General features: G+C 40.1%; 1 protein-coding gene across 7 annotated transcripts in view; it reads right to left on the bottom strand.

Annotated features, from left to right (window-relative positions):
- The window catches only part of syngap1b (synaptic Ras GTPase activating protein 1b), a 182,950-nt gene that overhangs the window by 128,341 nt on the left and 29,613 nt on the right, over positions 1-24,996 (bottom strand). For all 7 annotated transcript variants that reach the window (XM_085292634.1, XM_085292632.1, XM_085292633.1 and 4 more), the window contains exon 2: positions 6,181-6,581. In XM_085292634.1, the coding sequence (XP_085148760.1) occupies positions 6,181-6,581 (401 nt within the window). The remainder of the gene's footprint in view (positions 1-6,180; positions 6,582-24,996) is intronic.

The raw sequence follows: 24,996 nt of genomic DNA, 5'->3' as shown, positions 1-24,996 counted from the left end.
CCTCTTTGCAGATAAGCTCTAATGCAGTCAAATGTAAAATTCAGTGCAGGAAATGGGGCCACTAAAGAAGCAGATACAATCATCAACCATATGTGTTTTGAGCTACAGGACTACATCTTCTTTTTATAGTGCTGATATTTCCCAGCTCTTTCAAATACTCTCAGGCTGAGCAAGGCTCTTGCCCCCCCCCCCCTTCCACATTGTGTTTTTTTTTTCTTGCATAACACAGTTGGAGGAGCGAAGCCCAAACACATGACTTTGGGGACAGGGCACTGGTGCGTGGCAATGGTATATGAAACTCTGTCACCTCAAATTAATGCGAGATGCAAGGAGGAGAAGGAGGTGGAGAAGAGGATGGCAGGAAGCCATCACTGTCAACCCTCTCGCTCCCCCTACAGGACAAAAGGAGGAAGAGCAGTCTGCAGCAGTGAGGAAAATTGGTGGGAAGGGATTGATCATCCAGATGAGCGCATAAGTCTGGACGTTAAAAAAAGTTCATTACTTTTTCTCGAAGAAAATCCTACTTTTGAGAAGGCTGAGTCACCAAATGTTTAATATTATTTCCTGAAAATCTGACTACAAGGATTAGCCATTATCAGAAATTATTGATTAAGTTAGGAATTAATCATCATAATTCTGATTCATTTACAAAGTTAAACAATTACTAAGACAGCTGCTTCTAGTTTTCTTCACTTCCTTCCTTCTGCAGTATCTACAGTGCTGATTCAACTCTACTGTAGTTTTTGTAGTGCATCCATTTGTACCAATTTTTTTCTTCTTCTTCTTCTAATCCTAACATATGATCCCAGACAGAGTAACACTAAGTGACATTTTCCGCTGCTTCGGGCTGCATGCTCGCTTGTTTTCTAAGTAACGCTGCTCCATTTTTCTTGCTTGGAATTCACTGGGAAGAATTTTTTACCAATCACACACAAAAGCTGAGGGGAGGAAGCTTAAAGTCACATTTGGTTGTGATTACTGGATGACATTTTGTTGGAGGGGGAAAGCAAATTAAGGGGCTTGTAATTAAAGGCAAGATATTTAAAAAGCATTTATTTTTAACTTTCCACACATCTTGTAGGTATTATCCTTGGCAATTAAAGTAAGCCAATGGCTGACATGTCAATGAGAGTTTAATCCCATTCTATCCCTATGAAGTGACTGCACACTTGATTAGTAGGAAACAGTTCAATGAACCCAACACACCAGGAGTGAAAAGCTACACAGACGCACATTAACACAAATTTCCATAGTGACACATTTTAGGCACAACAGAGGAGTCTTGTTCCCCGAAGCGACACCTCAGCTCTCCGGGGAGACGTCCCTCCCGTGTCTTTCTGATGGCTGCCATTCATAAAACATTTTTTAAAAAATGGAGCGGTAAGTGAATGGAGCTGTGAGGAGCACAGAGACAGGTGGCCTGTGGGAGAGCCAAAGACTCCTGCCAGTCGCCCTGGAGAGAGGGAGCGAGGAAGAGGAGCACAGAGGAAAGGACGGAGATAGAGTGGGCGGGTGGATGAGGAGGAAAGGGACAGAGCAGGAAAGAGGGAGAAACTGTGAAGGAGAGCAAAAAAAATGGAGAGAGAGAGGAGCAGAAAGAGGAAGTGCGGCCGCAAAGAATATGGAGACAGAAGGAAGGAGGCAGAGAAGCAGACAGATTAGGGAGAGTAGGAGGGGATGAAACAACAGGGAGATTAGATAAAGACGAGAGATAGCAGGAAGCAGGGGAGAGAAGAAAAAAAGGTAAGAGTGATGGATCAATGGAGGGAATTAATATGAGGACTGAGGCTGGAGGAGGCAGAGATACGAGACACAGCAGGAACTGCGCTGAGCTTAGATGCAAAGCATATAAGCAAACAGAAAATCAGAGAGGTGAAAGGTGTGTGTTTGAGATGGGCTGATAACAAAATGTGCGGGAAGCAGAGAAAGGAGAGCAAGGTCCTCCTCTGATCCTCCATATCTCCGCTGTGGAAAAGTACAGTATGATTGCTTTTTTTTTGCTTTTTTCTTTTGCTTTTTTTTTTTTGCTGAGCCACAGAAGCCATCTAAAACGAATGGAAATAAATTGAAGGGCGAGTGTGTGTATGTCTGTGTTTGTGCGTGAAAGGGAGAGGAGGCGAGAGACACCCGCTCTGCATGAGGTGAGTGACAGGCATGAATATTTAATGCCTCTCGCCGTCGCCGAGGTGACGGCCATCAGCACGTCAGCCCTGCCTTAGATTCGTTCACAGCTGCTGCCTTATTGGCACAATTAGGCAGGGATGAGCCACCGATTAATTGAACCGGGCTCTCCATTCAGTCCTTCAGCAGTTGTGCGGGGTTATCACTGGAAATGCTGCTGCATTCATCGAAGCGATGACCAGCAGAAATACCACCGGCAGCCATGCACACACATGACAGTAAAGCTGGCACTTGTATGTTGACCATGCAAGGATTCATTACTTTATTGCCTTGCCAACAAAGCTGAGTTTACCTTAGAGTGAGAGGTTAAATCACAGGCCATGCAGTGGCACACATACTGCATAAATAGCAACAGGCAGTGAGGCAGACAAATTAAAAGTAAGCACAAATAAAACAGCTGTATTTTCATGTGTCAGAATTTAGGCCTTTAATGCAAACTGAAAAATATAATAGCATGTGCATAATACAATAATTGCCCCGCCAAGTTTGGGGAAGTGACCTATGGATTTTTCAGGCCACTGCCTCATTTATGGTGGCATTATAAGTAGTGTTATAAATCAGCAGTGTTAGCTTAAACCGTGTGCATTTGTGTGTGTCTGTGTGCATGTGTGAGTTGGAAAACTTGCAGAACAGTACCATCTCCTGGCCTGAAGATGAGATTTTACTCTAACCAGCAGCAGATGCACTCTCTCTGTTTATCACACTAATACACATTTTAAAAAGCCCAGTTAATCAGTGTTAACTAACTGAGGAACCAGAGAATAAACACAGTCAAGCTTTGTCTTGTACACAATTCAGTTTAGCCCTGTTTAAACAGCAAACATTTCATTTTCACTGTAGATCTCGGGAGTGGTGAAAAACAGAACAAATTGTTAAGTACCAGCTAAAAACAGAGAGGCATTTATTAAAGCATTTAAAGCTCTACATATATCAAAGTTACGTTGTTACTGTGCAGTTGATGTAATAAACAACAGTGCAGACAACTGCTATTCAGGGAAAAGTCAACCCTGAGCTACTTTAAACAGCCATCTGACAAATCTAGGATATTAAAATCCAATTAGAATATATTTTCTATTGTAAAACACAGAAACGACGTCTTCAGACCATCTGTGCTGCCTAAAAAGTGTCACACAGGCTGAACCTCATGTTTCCAATAAATTTTTTTCATGTCAGAGACAGGTAGAAGGGGATGCATTTGATTCAATGTAACTGCTTCTTTTAACAAATACTGTGAAAATACCAAAACCAACAATGGTGGTTGGTTTTGAGAGTAAAAGGTAGCTTATAAAACTCTGTAGGGTTATAATTTCACAAATTACTGATCAAAAATGCTGTAATGTGTGTGTTCACCTGTTCTCCTTGATATAATTCCTTAATCATCCTTAATTTCATCTGCATTTCATGGAAAATTATTTCTGCAGCACTGGCTTCATCATAATTTCCATGAAGCATTTCATTTTGGCTGGCTGTTTATAGGCGGTTCAAGAAAATTTAAGAACTAAATAAATAATTACTTAGATGACCAAAGAAGTGATGTATACTTTTTAATTTCAAAATAACTACCATCCCACTGTGTTTTTTAATCTTCTGAGGTTTGTGGTTGCCGTGTAACTGTGTCTAATGACAGCCAGAAACAGACGGCTTCCCCCAGAAACAACAGCTGCCCCTGAAAATGAACCCCAACAGCGAGCCTGAGGCGACACTGATTCAGTCCAGGGAAACTCGAGTGTGTGGGACAGTCTGGACACAGTCCTCTCTGTCTGACCTTCTTTAAAGTAGATATTATTAAAAAGTATTGGCCCTTAAATAGCACAAAAACTTATGACAGGTCATTGTGAGAATACCCATCAAGATAGTGTTTGATAGAATCTGAATCTAGGTCTACTAATCTATCCAGTCTATGTCTTTGGTTATGATTGCTTTTAGATAAATGGCTCGAAGTCAGTTATGCTTTGCTACAATAGATTACATATTATATATACACCTGCTTTAAATTCAAGCCAGGCATTCTGCAAAACCATTTTCTAATGGGACCGCAACAGTACCGGACATTCGGTAAGTTTTGTAATCACTATTTTCATATCTTTTAATGTTTCAGACATCATTTTTCATAATAATTTTTAAGTAAAAACATTTCAAAGTCTTTTGTAAAGGACTTGAAATATCCTATTTGACATTCAGGTCCTTCCCTTAGAATTTAGTTGAAGCACCTTTTGCAGCACTGACACTTTAAAGTCTTCTTGGAAATGATCCTACAAGCTTGGCACACCTTTCTTTTGGAAGACTTTCCCATTTTTCTTGGCAGAATCACGTAAGCTCCATCAGGTTGAATTGGGAGTGTAAGTGCACAGCCGTTTTCAGGTTTCTCCAAAGATGCTGTTTGAGGTGCAGTTGTGGTCTCCGGTTTGGCCACTCAACGACTTTCAAATAGGTTTCTCAAAACCACTTCTGTGTTTTCTTGGTGATATGCTTCATCTTCTGGAAAAGTTAACCTTTGCCCAAAAATTAGATCCAAAACATTCTGAAACAGATTTTCACTCAGGGTTGCTCTCTAGGTTTCTATATCTTTCCCTTTAACATAACTCTCAGTCTCTGTAACAGTAAAGGGAAATATCCCCACAACATGTTGCTGCCACTACATGTTTGACTTTCCTCCACATGCACTTTGGGAACACATACTATATTTGCCTTTTTTTCAGCCCCAATGGTTTTGTTTCTAGTGGCTTGAGAGTCATTCAGTTGGCTTTTGGCAAACCTGCACTTCCATTGGCTTTTATGACTTCCAACAGGCCAGCTCACAGTAAAGGCCCACATGACAGAGTGCAAGTTCTCCGGTCTCCACCAGGGTGTACTGCATCATCTATACCTATTCATTCACAGTTGTTCTTTGTTTCCATTATTGAATTTGACTGTACACTGAGACTTAGACTGTCGTTGACTCAAAACTTTTTCCGTTTGAGAATTATAGCGGGTTTCAGTGTTGTAGAAATGTACTTGTATCACTCCACAGATCAGTAAACATTCTAGTCTCATAGGTCCAACAATTATTCTGACATACAGCATAGTACCTCAGTTACAAACGTTTGTCCCTTACCCAATTACATCTCCTGAATTAGGTAAGCACATTTGGACCATAATTTGTAGAAGCATCCCAAGGAGCTTATTGACGTTTTAAACTTTATTAACACTTCTATATGGATTTCCAACATGCTAGGAGCCCCTGTGCACTAATGACAGCCTGAAAAAAACAGGTTCGGACACCCTGGGTTTCATAAGCAAACCCAAGACAGTGGGTCTAACCTGTTGGTTCTGATTATGTTAAGTTCATTTAATAATCATGTAGAAGGCTCATATCACCGATGTGGTTGTAAGTGCAGTTAAAGTTTCTCAGCAAGTGTTACTCAATCTAAATGCTCTGTTGGTGACACCATTTTTGTTTGCTTGTTGTTGTGTTTTTCTTGGTTGTTGTTCAATGTGCTCATGTCACTGGGCTTATTTTTGATCAGTTCCGTGGAATATTTTTCTCACTTGACCCATAAGAACAGAAACCTGTACTGTAGCGAGAGGGCTGCATTTTACACTACCAGAGACTGAGTGGTGATGTGGGAAGAGGTACAGCATTCCCTCCATGACCACTAAATTTTTCATTTTGATGAGTGGAATTTAAATCTTGCCAGGATCTAAGTCTGAAACAACAAAATATGTCATGTCTATTTACATGATGTTATGAGATATTTGTCATGTTTGGTGTATTATCTTATTTCGTTTCACTTGTCTATGTAATAAAAGTTGTTTGAGCACTATTTGTACCAAGTGACGATACAATGTGATCAACGAGTGTGACTTCAATCAAAAAACGGAAATATCCGTCTTTTAGAGTGGTATCTGGTGAAAAATACTTGATAGGGATTGAGTAGCATCCTAATTTTCTTCTGGTTTCCCACCTGTGGCAAAAAGTCCATGAGAATAAGTGTATCTTTGGGGTGTGGAGTACAATACCTCTTCCTGGTCCAACATGTAGAGCTGATTTCCGGTGCTCACGCGAAGACGGGGGTTCCAACGGTCCTGAGGTGGACGATCGTGTGATGGGCGGTCGTAGATGGGGCGTTCGTGCGAGGGACGGCTGTAGGATGGGCGATCGAAGGTAGGACGATCAAAGGATGGGCGGTCGAAGGACGGGCGGTCAAAGGATGGGGGGTCGAAGGACGGGCGGTCGAAGGAAGGGTGGTCAAAGGACGGGCGATCGAAGGAAGGGCGGTCGTGAGAAGGACGGCTGTAGGAGGGACGGTTGTAGGTAGGACGTTCGTGAGCGGGACGGTCGTAGGAGGGAGCGTGGAAGGAGTGGGCGTGGGAGCGATGATGGTGATAATGATAGGAGGGGGGGACGGCACACCTTGCATCTAAAAAAGGAGAGAAGGAGGGCAGAGGGGGTGGTAGAGAGGAGGGAAAAGAGGGTCAGTTAGGATCACTGGAAGGAGGGCTGTGGTGCTGTGTCACGTCTACCTTCATAAAATCAATGTCAGATGTCGTAAACGTATTTTGATCTGCTATAAAGATGGAAACAGACACAAGTTCCAGGCAACGAGAGAAGAAAGAACATTTGATTTGACATTTCTTTTCAAAAGCACAAAAAGAAGAGATCAACAAAATAATACAAACATTTAACCAACCTAAAGAATACATCAAGTGTGCTTCCAAATGCGCTTATTATACACCACTTATACACCACGCTCCCACAACATTAGAATTACTGACAGGTAATGTGCATAAAACAGTTCTAACCTCATTATTGCCGTGAACCGTCCAGCTGGGAAAACTCAAGTCCTGGCATTTGTGTGTATGTTATTTCAACCTCCCACACAACAGTTTTTGCAACAGCATCCCCCACCGGCAGTGCCCTCTCAGCAGGACAATGCACCCCACCACTCTACAAAAACTGTTCAGGAACAACAACAACAGCCCAAGCCATTGACCCGGCTTCCAAACTGCTTAGATGCCAATGTGATCCAGAATCCACCCGAAGCACCAGGGAGGTCCCACACTGCAAGCCACTGGACCAAAAGGCTCAACTGCCAACTTCGTGCTGGCAGACACCACAGGACACGCCTAGAGGCCCTGGAGTCATGTCCAGACAGTTCAGAGTTGTTTTAGCAACACAAAGGGGATCAACACAATATTTGGCAGCTGGTTTAATGCTGTTGCTTTCCAGTCAAGCTACAGTTATGAAGCAGTTAAAATCTATGAAGCGCCTTGAGGCGACTTATGTTGTGATTTGGCGCTATATAAATAAAATTGAATTGAATTGAATTGAAAATGGCTTATTCAGTTTAGCCTAACATTACCCAACATGAAAATCACAACTTGCCATTTTTTATTTGTTTTTTTTGTTTTTTTGTTTTGTTTTATTTACTATTGTGACTTTTTTCTATGCAGATAACAATGAGCTAGATCACAGCACATTATATATATTATTGTTCAATTTTTTGCCTCTGGAAAATTGCCATGCTAGTTGTTCCTTGGCAATTCCACACTTGACACATGTGTGTGTGAATGGGTGAATGACTGAATGTAGTGTGAAGCGCTTTGGGGTCCTTAGGGACTAGAAAAAGCGCTATACAAATGCAGCCCATTTACCATTTACCATTTGACGAACCAAAAAAGTTTAAATCTCAAAATGCCACACTACGGCTTTGCAAACAAATTTGTCAAAACCTCTGTTTGTTTTTTTTATATTTTCATAAGGGAACACGCACAAGGACCTAAAAACTAGCAGGGGATTGTAAAAATAACTGAAAACTCACATAATGGTTAGTGCAGTTGTTGAGATACCTCATACTAGCTCACTTTTCCCCTGTAATAACATATTCCAGAGAGAAAAAAAAGTCCTTTTTTTAAAACACTAATCCCATTCACACATATGCAGCAAAACAAAAACAAGAGTCTCTTCTTATATCTAAAACTTTACTGAAATAAATGCTAAGCGGCACTATGACGACCAAAGACGTATTTGGAAACACTCCAGAGTGAAATGTGAAATAAAACAGACAAATTCTTCCCCATTTTATTTTTAGAAAGAAGGCACCACACAGTGAACCTCTATCTCCGTTACTTTTACAGCTTAAAATGATAATTGTCTAATTGAACAAGTCCTAGATCCAGCTCACCACCATAATCTAATCATCTGTTCTTTGGCCTGCAGCTATCCCGTCCACCAAAATTAGCAGAAATCTGTTCTAAGGTTCCTCAGATATCCTGCTGACAGACAGCCGGCAAACCAACGTATAATCTCCTCGACAGGGGAACGAATTATCTTCAGTGCTTTCCCTGATTCCAGGGATCATTTAAGAAAATATGGAAAAAGAATGAAAGTGATATCTTAGGGCCCGGCGCTTGAGATAATTAAAGAAATTGATCACAGAGTACTGGAGACATTAATATGGATACTTTCCAGGTAGCTGTGTGACTTTGTCTTAAGTGAAAAATGTGTGGCTAAGCTCTGTGGGTAAATGAGGCAGTTTGTCTTTTCTTTCTTCTCTGTGGTCTCGGGTTTCTGGCCTTATTACACAATCTTAGGCTGTATTTAAAGTCATAAATTACATTAAGCATTTTTAGGAAGATTTTGTATATGAGGATATTACTGTATGAGGAAAAGCAGAATGAGAACAGAATAATAATGTCTGGGCTTTGAGAAGTGATGTGTACATCACTTTTCTTTGGCTACAACTCTTCAATGCACCCATCTGTGTGACCATCATTCCTCTGCATCTCAGTGACCTGCCGTGGACCCGTGGATCAGCTGTTCTAATACTGACCTCACATTTCCTCTGCCTGCTCTCAAAACTCCTTATTTAGTGTGTCGCTTTAAGGTTTCAACATTTTTTTTTTTTTTTATTCAGTGAGGCAGCATCTCTCACATGCTTCAGATTACGCCACTGAGCATTTTATGGTTTAAAAGCAAACGTCTGGGGGCAGTTCTCTCACTTTATCCTGCTTCATGCGGGAATTCAAAGACTCACTCTTCTTTTAGAAATCGTCTGGTCAAACACACACAATACATTGTCTTCAAAGAGAAAACAAAACAAACTGCCAACAGGCTGGATTTTTTGTACTTGTTTAATGTTTTTCTAAATAAAAAAATAGCACCGTCTCCCTGTAAGGCTAATGACCATTCCACAAGGAGCAAGATTACATATCGTGGTTCAGAACAGGAGATTTTTTTTAAATCGATTTATTCTGAAACCAATTGATGGTTTGTTTTTTAAGTTGGAAGAATACACAGATTTTTGAACTAAATCCACAGGTAAACGATTTCTCAGAAAGATTCCTGCAGTTTGTGAGTCAGCCAGAATAACATTTCCCCAGCGGTTCACACCTCCTGCTACAAGGAAAAGTCAAGTTCACACCTACAACATCTGCAGGCTGTAGTACGAGGCCAGAACACAGACACATTTTCACACAGTCACATGTACTCACAGACCCGGGGGAGAAAACACTGTTTATTTGAAACAGATACTCAAGAGCAGCGGGCTGCTGACATTCATCCGACCTGCTGCATGAAGTTAACATACAAGCATTTGATGTAGGAAATCGGTTGTGGAGGTGACCGACTGAAGCGTTGCACACTCTCCTCATGAGAGCAAAAAAAAAAAAGTCTTGCCTGTGGCCCAAAATGCAACACCACGCAGCATGTCATAACTGATTACAGTATCATCATTTCACATATTCTCCCTCAAATCCTGGTTACCAGACACTGACGGCTACAGCGTTTCCACATCCCCAGCCGAAGCGGAAATCGTAGCGAAATAACAACTCGGTTGATTTTTCAGGTTCCTGTTTGAATTATGAATTGGGGTGCTAAAATATTGATGAACTCCAAAACAAGCAAAGCTAATTAACATGGACGAATGCAGGAGTGATGAGGGGTGAATCGCAGAGTGTGGCTTCATGTGCTCCATCACTTTTCATCCCATGACAGGGAGAAGTTTTCAGTCATGCTTTAGGGCAACTTTAATCGCTCGACAGTTATCACATAAATTATTTTCTAATGTGGGGTGATCAATGTAAACACGGTTAATATTTTGTCTAGTCCTACAAAGTTTCTAATATAACCACACACAAAAATTCCAGTCTGGAAACAAGAAAACCTTTTACTATGTATCTCTTGGGTGAATAAAACCTCAAGATATGTATATGAGGGTCACTACAGCTACTGCTGAGCCTTTCTTGCTGCATAATTTTTTTAAATGCAGGTAGTATGAGGAGTAAAGAGAAATGAAAAGAGGGATGGAGCAGAGAGAATGTGGAGTGCAGGCTGACAAATTCATAATTCATTAGGGCGACTTATGGCAGCAAGCTTTTTTAAAATCATGTAGAACCAGGACTTTACAGCTGCTTCTAAAGATCACTTGAATCATTTGTTTGAGGTGGGCTTTCTTTCTATTTCATTGTGTTTTACTTTGTATTTATGGGCGTCTTCACATTTCAAACCCTCCACTTCCTGTCCTTGTGTGTTTGGTTTTCCACCTGTTTGATTGCTCGTCTTCTCTAATGTCTTGCACCTGTGCTTAATTATCCCCCTTTTATGCATTTAATCTGTGGATTTAATCATCCACTGCATGGTGTTTGCTACATAGTGGACTCACATGGAATTAAGCATAGATAGCTGCTGATATACTACACAATGCATCGTTATTACATAATTATAATTATGCACTAGATATTGTTAAATATTCCTAACATTGCGAACAAGAGCAGAAAAACACATTTGAGGCAATGGGTGCCTCAGTAGTGCTATTTTTGGATAAGTACAGGTTGTAATTGGCAAATATCTCCACAACATTGAAAGGAAAATGTATATCTGAGCACACATAACTTTAACGACAACAATTTCTATGAACTTCATCCACCTAAAAGCAGTATAATTCGGCTTAATTCATATTTAATACAAATATTAAAAGCATATCTGACAGCTCCTTTCCCCCTTCTAAAAACAAACAGAAAAGGCACAAAGGTCTCACTTGTGCACGGCTTCTGTACATTACTTTTCTGTGTTTCCTGAGATGTGCAATGACATTGAAGCACTATATAGTAAATTACATTTACAGTTGAGATTTTTGAAGAGCACTGCAAAATGGATGACAGACTACATGGTGCACTATATAGTGAATGAGTGGGTAATTCAAACACGGCAGGATATTTCTAATCCACCCTACACTGTTTCCCTACACTTTAACTGTGGTTGTGTGTTGCTGTTGGAGCTCTGTCACATGAAGTGCTATTCTAAGCCAACTAGCCTTAAGTGCAAGCGGGTTATAAAACCCTCCAATACCGAGTTTGCACTGATGCAGGCTTACTGTGCTAACCACACTCATGAAGGTGCAACTGTTTTGTGTCCATTATGAATGAAACTCCATGCACTCCAGTCCCCTGTCAGAATTTCAGGACTGCCTCAGTAATAAATTACTTGAAAAAAATATTTGATGGCCTTTAGTACTGTTGTTATTTATTTATTTTTGTCTTTATAGAAGCTAATATTACAGAACGGATGTAGAGGCCAGTGTGAGTTCCCTTGTTCCTGAGCCATTATTTGGGAAATTAGGTTCAAGAATTATCTACATAAATTTGTATTTATTAGCTAAATCTGATTTTAAAACTAAAACTAAAACTAATAATAATAATAATAATAATAATAATAATAATAATAATAATAATAATAATAATACAAGTTAAAGCACTAAAATAAAAATACCATATACCTGACATAAATCCCTTTCTCTTTGTTTTTTTGTGTTTGGTGGAGAAACTTTAAACCATTTCGGGAGGATGTCAATGTTGCATGCGGAAACTAAATAAATCAATGTCATTACCACCAAAAGCATTTTCAGTAAAACCTAACAGCATTTATTTGAAATTATAATAAATGTTACAGAGCAAATAAGACAAATGATGCCAAACGGTCCACTGGTTCAAAGAAGGGGAGTTTGAAAAGGTTTGGTGACCTCTGTTGACTTTGTGGAGATCTGGATTGAACAAAATAATTGTGGTGAAATAGCAAATAACAAATTTTAATAAGCACAAAAAACAAATGAACATGAAATCAAAGAGAGCCATGATATTTACATGAAAAAACCTGTAGGAGGAAGGAAATGCTTATTAATTCCTACCTGTACTTAACATATAAAATACACATTTATATACACGCTACTATTTATTTATAGCATCCCTATAGACCCTAGCAATATATACATCTTTATACATTAATCTATATTTAACTATATATATTTAACAATTATATATAACAGTTTTCTACAGTTTGTTTCAGTAAAAATTTTCTTGTATAAAAAATTAAACCATAAAAAGATTTTTATGCTCAATATATTATATCATTAACTTTGTTTTAATAGATGATACGTTATCAGTGAACTATTTCATGTAATCAGCAGACATCAAGTTTACACACAAGCTGTAAGCTCATGCATTGCAGGTGAGAATTTGCAGAACTGGTAGAACATCAGGCTTCTCTGATTCATTGTTATAATGCAGTAATTTACTCTCTCTGTGTCAATCCATCCATCGGTTTCCCAGACGGCTGTTGGTGCTGAAGCCTATCCCAGTTGTGACAGGGCGAGAGGCTGACCCCCTGCACAGGTCACCAGTCACAGGGCTAACACAGAGAGACATGAAACCATTCACTTTGACACCTAGGGCCAGTTTATTAACCCAATAAGTATTTGGAAGAAAGCCTGCGCACCCAGGAAAAACCCGAGCAGGCACACAGAGAACATGCAAACTCCATGCAGAAGGGCCCCAGATGGCCAGTGAATCCAAACTCAGGATGCTCTTGGTGTGATGTGTCAGTGCTAACTACCACACCATCATGACACCTCTGAATTTACAGTTTTAATTTAAAAAAAAAAAGTTGAAAAAATTAAAATCTCACATTAGAGACTTCATTTTATTTAAAGTTCTCTTATTCATGAAGCCCACAGCTGTTCATTTCACCAGTGCTTCAGTTGTAGAGTGCTGACTGAATCAATATGGGAATGTTTTTCCACAAGAAAAAAAATGTAACAAAAATAAATAAATAATTACGAGCATTACAGCCTAAACACATCAGCAATTCGAATCCTAATCTGTTTTTAGGATAATTATTCGGGGGTCTTTTACCCGCCAAATAATTTAGTGACTTCTTTATCTCTATAAAGCCTGAACCATAAAATTATTGCCAGAAAAATGTACTTTTATGAAACTGGAGTATTTATTAAACCTTCTTGCAAATTAAAAAAAAAGATTTGCATTAAATATCAGTCTGCACTTATGAGTTTTAATTTGTCATCATTTTTTCTACAACTGGCATTTATGTCCAATTTACTGCTCACAGTTTATCTTAAAATCTATGTTGAAGAAATCTTTCTTCTCTTCCTTCGCTGCAAACGTCAAAGTCCAACAGAAGCAAAATGGCAGAATTTTATCTGATCGTTAAACTAAACGAAAAACATGCGATACATATGAAGTTTTTTGCACAAACAGTGCAAAAAACTGACACGTTCAGGTTCAAGGTTTCGTACTCAAAGTTGGACTGGGTTGTTTGCACATTTTATCTTCAAAGGCAACAGGAAAAGTAGTGTTATAGCTTGCAGCAAACAAATGTTTATAAGTTTCAGCATGTTAGTTCCTCCCATATATTTTATTATTAAAAGAGGAACCATATATCACCGTTACTCCACTCTTCTGCCACTGCAGATGTTTGTGTCAACTTGAAGCCAAACTTTTAAAGAGAAACATGACAGATGTTGAGTAAGAGCAACACGAATCACTGTTCATTAGCACAAAGCTTCAGAGAAATACAGCACATGCTCTATACCTGCCTACAAAAAGTACCCAACCCCTTCAATCCAAACTTTGGAACCGTGCAGAGCAAAGTCAAGATGCTGAGATATTCACTGGGGTATAGCAGCGTGAGTCATCCAGAGCCCAATATGCGCTACTCTACTGTAGGCCTACCTCTCCACCCCCGAGGCTGTCTATTAAGGGCCTGTGAAGCACAGTGGACAGAATTTCAATGAGCACACCCATTCTTCTGGCTGTCCGTTTGTACGTACAGGGTGCAGAGGCACGGCTCTAGGTTGCATGAATATACAGTAACGATTTGGCACAAGCGAAAACGCTGAGATGCCTGTTTTCTCCACTCATCTCTCTACCTCACTCTGTCTTTCATTCACTCTCTGCGGTCTGCTCTCCGCGCTGCCTTTGTTCCCTCTCTGAGGGCTATTTTCCTTTTTCTGCCTTCCTTAGCAGTTTACAAAGAAGAGTGCCATGCACCAATCGGATGACTGGTCAGCCTTAGTCAACGTTGTCATTACTGGAACCCAACAGACCTAATGTTGATTTATACACATCGCTGAGCTCCAAAACAGTGCTAAAAATAAAGCTTGCAATATCTCTGGGCCGCCCGGGGCAAATAATGTACTCCTGCAAGCATGGGGAACCAAAGCATCTTACTTTCCAGGCAAGACGGTACCACATAGTGCACATGCCATTACTGTGACCTCAGCTGCACCAGTATCACGTATTACTGCATTTGAGTGGATCGCGACCAGATAGACCAAGTGAATACAGATGTGCTTGTTTCAAGAATGAATGCATGAATGCTCGTCAGAGTCAGAGTGGTGCATGTGTGCAGCAGAGTAGGCTACTGTCAGCGCTGAGTCAAAGGAGCTGTCAAGTGTCAGCAGCGGGGGTCGCAGAGGCCCAGAAGTACGAAGCTTCTCGCTGAACAAGCACATTGGTCGTGCCCTGAACTTCTTCTGTACACTGCGAAGAAGAAACTCCAGCTCATTAGACTTACGTTAGTTTTGGCCGTGATAGTGAATTGGCATGATAAATAAAAAATAATCTACGTTGGGAGATCAACTTTTTGCTTCATTAAAAGTTAATCAGTATCATTTTCCCTCTAAATATATCTGTGGGTGGTTGATGGGTTTGTTGATCAATACTAATTACTCAATGATTACCTGACAGGGTGGTGAGACCTCTAGCTTTCAAACTCCATATCCCGCTTGTGCAATTTAAAGCACTTACAATCTTATCACACAACCACTCTGCAAATAGCTCAGAGATGAGGTACTGTGTACGGTGTTACAAGCAATCAACCAGCGACCAATTTCTCAGTTATGAAAATGACAGCAATGGTACTATTGCTGTCATTTTGCATCATTCCAATCTCTGATTCAGAGATTTATGTAGGATTACACTTTAATTAGTCTTCTCTATTGAGAAAATGTGACTATGTTCACCAATTACAGGCTGCCCTCACTCACTGCAGAGTAGAAGAAAAGTTTGTCTATCTGCTACAAAGTGTTATTATTTATTGTTTTAAGGCTTAATAGTGATATTTAGTATACACTGGACCAGAACAGGGCCCAACAGTTTGCAACACTGCCTCACAGGTTCTGTGTGGAGTTTGCATGTTCTCTTTCTGCCTACGTAGGTTTTCTCCATGTGCTCCAGCTTCCTCCCACACTCCAAAGGCATGCATGTTTGGTTAACTGGTGATTCTAAATTGGCTGTAGGTGTGAATGTGGGTGCGAATGGTTTCATGTCTCTTTGTGTTAGCCCTGTGTTAGACTCTCATCCTATGGCAGCTGAGATGGGCTCCAGCCCCCTACAACCCTGCCTGGATGGATGGATGGATAAAATGAACTATGCAGGATCTATTTGATGCTGAAACACCAGTTTCTACAGTTTTTTAAATTAAATATTCACAATGTTCCCATTGTCTTAGCCAGTTTGGAACTTGAGAAATAAAAACAACACATTAGAACACACTTGTGGTGGGACTTGCATTTTATACATCTACCTACACAGTCAATTCAGAAGTGTTGCGATATTTTGTTTTATGTTATAGCCAGTGTTGTTTATTAGGATTCTCCCACCTTTCAAAAGAAGCATCTTTTTTCTTTTCCTTCTTTTTGAAAAGTAATTTGGGAGTATGTCAGAAACGGATTCCTGGCAACCCTGAAACGAAACCTGCGGTAGAGTTTTTGTGTCACCAAAGGTGGTGATTGTTTCACACATACCTCCAAATACCACCGAAGACAAAAATCATCTTTTTATAACAGCTGAACCAGCAAATCGCTGGCTTTTGTAGTTGTGCTGATGCATGCACACACAGTAGAGGTTCATAGCTTTAGTTGCATTGTGGCACACACATCTTTTTGAAAGATAAGTAATACTTGTTGTTTTTCTTGGTTAACTATAACTTTAACCCAGGGTTTGTTCAAGAGTCGGTCATGTTGACACTATAGATTGAGCCATCAATAAAGCTATTGAACCCTTTATTTTTAAATAACAGATTAGACTGCTGTCCAAGCATATTCTTTATGTCATTGTGATCACTGAAACTACAGATATGAATCTCTCCCTGATGGCTTGGTCTTCTTAGCACCTCAGTAACTGCCTTGAGCTGATCCCAAGATGGCTGCAGAGTGGTGAGATCTACTTCTGGAAAGACTTTGGTATTGTACAGACTGTCCCCAGCAGCAGAAGATTGCTTATTCCATCCATAAATTGCCTTTTAACTGATGAGTGAATGTTGAAACAGAATGGCACTGCTGTTTTCCATTTTGAAATAGCAGAGGATACTTCTTCACATCTTTTTCAAGTGCACAGCAGGATGCAAGAAAAAAGGAGACTGAGTTGCACTCACTTAATAGTCAGTCTGACCATACAGACTGCATGACTGTAGCAATGATGTAGCTGGTAGTAATTCATCTTATTCTTCAAATCAAAATGGGATTGTTGTTTAATAGGCATGACTTATGGTAAACTTGATTAAGTATATCTTGACTCAGCCTTTATCATGTTCACTCCACTAATTCCTAAACAATTTATATTTATCAAGCAGTGTCCATGCATTTGTTAATTATGAGGCAAAGCGTAATACATGTTTTATCAAAAAATGGCTAATGGTACCATCTTTTTTCCCCTAAAAATGGTAAATCACTTAACTTGAGAGCAGTTCCTCAGTTGATTCTGCGGGCTTTGCAGTTTTTCAGTATAGATACACCTTGAACTTTGTCTCTTATCATTCTTAAATCAATGACCCAAAATTGACAACATGTAAAAGATGTGCACCTAAAAACTCACTAGTAAAACTTTGCAAACTTTACACAAAGTCGCACACGGCTGTGACTATTTCTATCGGGCTGGTAGCACACTATGACAGACAACAGCAGAATCTCTTTAATGATATTGACAAAGAAAGCATTTTTAATGTGGCTTATAACACAGTCAAAATCCACTTAAAAAGGTCAATGTTGGAGCTTATACTGATTGAGTGAACAAGATCTGTCCACTTTTAGTTGCCTGTGGTTTTACCTGCACATACGGCTCTCGTTACTTTTGTTTCCTGAATTACAGAGCAGCTGCTTATATTAAAAATGTTCTCATAAACTAACAATGAACTCTCTAATTAGAAGTGTTGGATCCAGACCTTTACTTACATGAGGGGTAGCACAGAAGCCGATACAGTTATTAAAATTAAAAGGGATGGTAGTGACACTGTTAAAATGTGTCCAGAAAACCCCCCAACCCAAAACAGTTCTGTAAGATAAATAGTCGCTGCACAATGTAAGTTTAGTTGTATGAGCGTGTGCAGAGGCTCCCAACTGGCTTCACAATTGTTTGTGGCCAGGTGGGTGGTCAGATTTCAGTCTGTGGTGGCTCCTTGGCTCCAGTCCTACTTCTTAAGACCAAACACCTGACATACAAATTTAGCAACCAGCTGGGGAAGAAAGTAAGCCAAAAACAAAAAAAATGTGGTAAGCAAAAAAAGATTGTTCCAGGAGTTAGTGGCAGAGCAATTATTAAACTTAAAGCATACTCACAGGCTACAGCTTAGGAAAAAAAAGTTCACTCTTTTCACTGAACCCACCTCTCCAGCTTGAGCACCACTTTTCTGAGATCTACACCCTATTAATGACTACCAGACAGCTTAAAGATTGGGATTGTAAAATACTCATTTAGTTCACTGTAGCAATAATGAACACAAGGTGGACTTTTACACTCAGCAGCTGTCAATCCAATGAAAGGAAAAGTCCCACATGTGGGAAGTGTCTGTGCCCATGTGAGCGCAGACCAGGTGCAATACGTATATTTAACTGCTCTTCCAATACAGGTGAACGGTGATGTCTGAATCTAACCAGAAGCTTTGATCCCTACAACAATCAATCTACTTCAGCCTTGAAGAGATATCTGATGAGAAGCAGGACGGATAAAAGTGTGTGTTTGTGTGTATATGTACGTGGATGTGTGTGGGTGTGGATGTGTGTGTGAGAGAGAGGCAAAGAGGGAAAGAGTAGGAGAAGCGGAGGGAGAGTATTCTCACCTATTAGATCATTCACCCAGCCCTCGCACGGCACGTCCCAGGTTCCCCATTGCTCACCCAAAGCGTCCACACGGCGTCACTGTTGCTGCGCTGCTAGCGCCTTGAATCCGCCCCCAACTCCACCACACAGGAAACAAGGTTACTGCCCAAGAGATGTCACTTCCGAAACACCCACTCCCGCTCGCTTGCTCGCACTCGCTCCCTCACGCCCCCAGCCTATTGCCATGACAACCGAGAAAAGAATAGAATATAAGTGAGTGTTAAAGAGACAGGGGGATCAGAGAGACAGGGGAAAAGAGAGATGGAAAGAGAGAGACAGAGAGCGGAGGACAGAGAGACAAAGAAGGAAAATGGGCAATAGTGAAAGAGAGGAGAGAATGGAGTGTGTGTGTGTGTGTGTGTGTGTGTGTGTGTGTGTGTGTGTGTGTGTGTGTGTGTGTGTGTGTGTGTGTGGTGGGGGGGCGGTGGGGGTGAATGAGTGGGCGGAGAAAGGATGGATGACAGAGGAGAGAGGATGAGAAATTTAGAGAAAGAGGAGGCATGTGATGGGATGTGGTCAGGGGTAAGGGAAGAGGAGAGAGGTGTAGATGCAGTGGATGCAGTGAAGAAGAAGAAGAGAGAGAAGTGAAGTGATCAGATACAGAGAGAGGGAAAGAAGGAAGGAAAGGAGGAAGGAAGGAGGACACTTTTTTGGGAATAGGGAGCCCACATCTTGTTCCCATAGCAACACAGCCATCCATGAAATACTGACTTGTACCTCCCTCTCACTCTCTTACTCTCTCTGTTTCTGTCTCTCCATCCCTCCCCCTCTCCTTTTCTCCTTCCATCTCTAACTATATATATACACACACACCGTGAGCGTAAGTTGGCACTGAGTACGTATGCAGTAATCCAAGCTCTGCAACATTGTCAAACACATCAAAATGTACCAAATTTACCATCAATGTATCGCACCAAAAGAATTAAGCTGTGCTTTTGCACGCATACAAGCTATATTTTGGCCATTCATGTTCTTTATTACTGTACTAGCAGCCCATATGTACATTAACAGAGTTACTGGTGGCTGTGATCACTCCTCCCCTCCAGGCTGGCTGTGAAGGAATCCTTCCTAATGCATCTACACAGTAAAGGCTTGCTGTATGCTAGAATGAACCCATGTCATTGAAACATAGCTAAAGGCAAGAGTGTGTACGCTCTCTCCAAATGATCACACATGAATGAGGGCTAAAAAGCCTGCTGTCCAACGCGTTATTGAGTTGGGTCAGGTGACTGAACAGATGTAGCACTTGGTCAATAGGGTAAAAAAGCTGCAGTTTCTGCAGTGACCAGTTGAGGCTCCCCCCCAAACACCAGCTTTAAAGCATACTCACAGCCTGGTACTAAAACAGTTTTTGCCTCTGTAGCTAACGGTAAGACAGCTACTTATGACAGCCATCATCAAGTCATATATTTTGTGTTTGTTCAACATTTGTGCTGACAGAAGCAGCTGTAGCTGATAGATGCTTTCCAGTTCTCACATCTATATCCACCTTCCAGTCACTGAACTGGACCACCATGTTTGCAGTCATATTACTTTTGGAGTATTTTGTAATGCAGTTACTTCATATAAATACAGTATAGTTTGCTATGTGTTATAAATGGTCTAAGAAATTTGTGCTTTAATTTTGTGATTGAAATTCTAATATTTTCCTTCCCATGTAAATAAATGCTAAATAGACTGGTTCTCATATGGCAATTTTCTACTGTATGTGAATAGTTTTATACAAAACTTCTCATTCATTCATACACGCACTTTTTTTTAGCGCTTTCCACATAACATTGATGCACAAATTCAAACACTGATGAACGCATCGGGAGCAACTTGTGGTCAAAGTATGTTGCCCAAGGATACTTTGGCATGCAGACTGGAGCAGCCTGGGATTTAATCACATATGAATCAACCTACTGATTATTAGATTACCTGCTCTACCTCCTGAGCCACAGCACCCCCTATATATGATCAAGTCTCCTAAAATTCAGACTTCAAAGTTGCAGGGTTAACAAGCCAATGAGTGACATGCATCTTATTTATATGTAATATATGGCTGGTACTAGCTGGCAGTGAATTGTAAACAGACACTGACAGAGATTCTCATCATGTGTAAGTAGTGAATGCCATGCCAAAGAGACCTGACCTATTGTACAGTCAGTGTTAAGGATAAGAAAGCACCAGCATGGAAGTCTACAAATTCCTGAGCTGGAAAGCTATCATGTCTATTCTAAGTAAGGCAAGCACTTACTGTTGGTTTGTCTCCTAATGCACATTACAGGCACTTTTAAACATGTTATCCGTGTTAACCCATTTGTTCATATAAAGGCTGTAGTGCATTTCACATCTAATTACTTACTTTAGGTCAGTTATCTTTTTTTAGTTTAACACACTCACGGAAAAAATCCCCAGAACAAGATTTTATATTCTTCTTCATAACAAGCCATATGTAGCTTATAATAAAGCTTGTAGCAGTACAAACATTCAGACACCCTGTTCAGTGTTCAGAACTGCCAGATTCTGTGACAAATCCCATTTATTACATTGGGTTGTTTTTTTTTTTTTTTTTTAATTTTAGTTCTTTTGCACAAATTGCTACTTTGTATTTTGGAGAAAACCCCTTTTCATCTAAAGACTGATCTCCTTCTTTTGTAGGTTAACACACAATGCAGTTATCTTACAGTTAGCTTCTATTTGAAGCACAGAGTGCACTGCTCCATAAGAAATAAGGAAAGCATCTACTGTTCCGTCCCTGCTTCTGTTCAGGAGTGCATTCTAAAGTTCAAAGCTTATATGGTGTGTCTGCCATCCCTGGTAGCCAAACTAAGTGGGTAAATTTCAAAAGTGCTTCCTCTGCTATAAAAGAGTACTTGTTGTATTATGGCTTTCCATGGACTGTTGTTGCAGGTAAGCCCTAGATGCAGGGGCACACAATAGTACAAGAAGCAGAACTTCCAAAGAATAAGAAAGAGGCAATTCTGTACTAAGAGCAACATAAATTCAATAGATATACACTTGATTCAGATGATAAAGAGCGATCAACTCGTATTTTATCATGTGTTAAACTAAAACGATATTATGGACTTTGTTATAAATAGTTTAAAATAATTTTAAGTAAGAAAAATTTAAAAATAGAAAAGCAAGAAAAATGTAATTAGTATTTGAGAGGCTTGGTGAAAAATACTGGTAAGATCACACATTGTATTGTTTTCTTTTTCAATACGTTAATTCTATACTGGCACAATATATCAATACTTGCATCACAACATCCAGATGTTCTAAATTGATTCCCTGGCAGTTTGACTTAACACGTATCTCCCTATGACTGCAGATAGTGGTGCTTATGAAATGAATGAGGTTAAAATGACAGAAGTTAACTAACTTCTAATGAAAAAGAAACATGTGTGGGAGGGGTTTGGGGCAAATGACCAAGTTAATTAAATAATTATTAAGTATTACATATCAAGGTATTGTTAAATTTCACTATCATTTTTATCTAAAGGCAACATTTGGAAGTTGTGATTCAAACCACTGTGCAGTGTTCAGATCACCTCACATTTTGCTCACTTTATTGCAATTTTAGTTTTAAATGCACATGATTGCTTTTTTCCCTGTTATCCTAAAGACAAAAACTTATAAAGCAAAGTAAAAACATTGTTTCTGATTTTTTTTTTTTCAAAATTAATTATAAAAATTATAAACTGAGATTTCCTTTTTCTAAAAGTATTCAGACAGATGTGGTCAGAATGAATTGAATGGATTAGATATAGTTTTGAATGACACACATTTATAGGACTTACAATTCCCACAGCAGTCCAGGAGAAAAACCAATCCACACAGTCCAGACTGCCACCATAAAACTGTGGCATATAAAAACCATTTCTAAAGCTCGGAGTGTTCCCAGGAGAACAATGATAATTGTTTTCAATAATTTTGAGAAAAATGATGTTTGAACCCAGTGGGACGGTTCCTTTTTTGGTCACTTAGACAAACTGAGTAAGAAGGGTAAGAAGATAAGGAAGAGATCAAGACTCCAAGGGTCATAACAGAGATCCAGAACTCCATATGTCAGCAGGTCTTATCAATCAGGCCACTCTAAATAAAAATACAATACAACTTAACTTTGACTGCAACCAAAGGATACTGAGAGCAGGAAAAAGATCAGGTGATCTTATCATTTAACATAAAATTACAACACAAGTGTGAAAAAGTAAAGTGAGTGAGTGTACACAAAGCATATAAGAACTTTTTAAATGGAACCAATCCTTTTATTAAGGGCAGTAGGACTGTGGTCAACAAGTGCAACTATTCAACACCTGAACGTGCTTCAACAACGTGGCTTGCGGCGAATCCTGAGAATTTCCTACCGGGACCGAATAACAAATGAGGAGGTCCTACGAAGAGCAGGCACCCGCCCATTAGCCGATGTTGTTGCAGAAAGACGCTTTCGCTTTGCGGGACATATTTTACGCCTACCCCCTCATCGCCCAGCTAAGATTGCCATGACATGGCGTCCACGAACTGGCAAGCGAAAGCAAGGCCGACCAAAGACCACATGGCGTCGAACATTTATGGACGACCTGAGAACTGTCGACATTGCCTGGGACGAAGCTGAAGCAGTCGCTGCTGACCGACATCGATGGAGATCACTAGCTGCCCGATGCGCCGCTCGGCGTAGGAGGAACTAAGTAAGTAAGGACTGTGGTGATATACACCAGTTGACCTCGAGATAAAAACCCAAATGCAATATGTCTGAAGGGGGAGGGAGGGATCGATGTGGCCATCATCTCACCATGAATCTAAATGAAGTCCAACTTTCTGCACTACCTCCTGGCAGCCTCTTCTCAAAAGCCCCCTCCCCTTTCCCACCATCTCTCCTGTCCTCCTTCTGCCCATCTGTTTATCAGCCCCCCCATCCTTTCGCACTCTGGTTCCCTCTCCGGCTTCTTTCTCCTGGATGTGTCTCTTTTTCACCTCCTGTAAACATTTGATCTACCTCTTTCTCTTTCCCTTTTGTATTCTACACTGTCACTTTTCCATCCTTTTATCTTCAACATTTCTCTATGTGGGATTAACAAAAACACTACATCTGTCATAGAATCACAATTTTACCACTCACCCCTCGCTCCCATTCCTCCATCTCCCCTCGCACTTTTAGTTTTATTTCTAGATGTCTGTGATGTTTCCTCTGTTTGTTTGTTTGTTTTTAAGATGAAAATTTAATTTCTCTGCCAAATCCATACTCTTGGAAAAGTAACCCCAACTGGCACAGACAAAAGCACAGCCATGTAGGCACACATGTAGGGATTAACAGATTGCTAATAATAACCGCACAATAAACAATAAGTACAAAAAGCTCCATCTGTTCAACTTTTGTGCTTGACATCGGCACCATTTTCATCTCTGAAGACAACTGTGGCTTAGATGTAGAGCAAATGGCCTCAACATGTCCTTGTCATTCGTTTGCCCCGACTTGCATAAATCTGAATGCGATTCATTAAAATGTTTGCTTTCATTGCTGAAACTGATGCATATAAACTTCTCTTTTACATCTGAATGTGGTGTGGACTTCCCCCAAGATTCTGAATGGGCCGGGCACGGACTCGGCTTGCAAGTAAATACAAATGAATGACGGGAACAGCTTGAGGCCATTCAGGCTTTGGCCAATAGCAAACTTGGAATTGCTTGTTATAGCTGTACAGTAGCCTTCTCTCACAATCTCCCTCTCTGCTGCTCTTCTGCTCTCAGTCTCCCACTCGCTTACACTCACTCCCACAACTCTCTTTGCCTCTCTCTTTTTCGCCCGCGCTCTCGTCCTCATTCTCTGTTCACATCCCGCCTTTACTTACCTAATGTCTTTAACGCTCTCATTGTGGCTATGTTTCTATCAAAATGTCAAGTCTTTTCTTGTAAATTTTCAAAATGTCACAGACATAAAAGGTGATTTCTGTGTATTGTATCTGTTAGGTACATATGCTGAAGCACATCTTCAGATCTCTCACAGATTTCTGTCAAAAATGTTCACATCCAAGGAGGAAACATAGAACATGAAAATGTGTAGGGCATATTTTCATTAAAACAGAATAAGCATCTCATTCATGGCAGTAGCGTGAGATATTTATGGTGAGAAGAATAAAGCCGTTGTTATGAATTTGAACGCCTACATTAAACAACACATTGTGGGATCTTCATGCAAAGTGTATGTTGTAATCGAGTCATCACTCATATCATTCTATCATCTCCACTTTTCATATGAAAAAGTTTTTTTTAAAAGGGGTTTAAGTAGATGTAAAATCTTTGAAGAACTTATTTTTAATGCAAAAAAAATGGCGTGCAATTCACTTAAACTTTTCATTCTCTCTCCAGCAAACTCTTGTCCCATTCACACCAGGTGACTTTG

Source organism: Mchenga conophoros, linkage group LG11 (assembly GCF_057382185.1).
Source record: "Mchenga conophoros isolate Kocher_MC1m ecotype Shallow Benthic linkage group LG11, M_conophoros_male_GT1.1, whole genome shotgun sequence".
In the NCBI taxonomy this organism is placed as follows: Eukaryota; Metazoa; Chordata; class Actinopteri; order Cichliformes; family Cichlidae; genus Mchenga; species Mchenga conophoros.
This window is presented reverse-complemented; position numbering and strand designations above follow the sequence as displayed.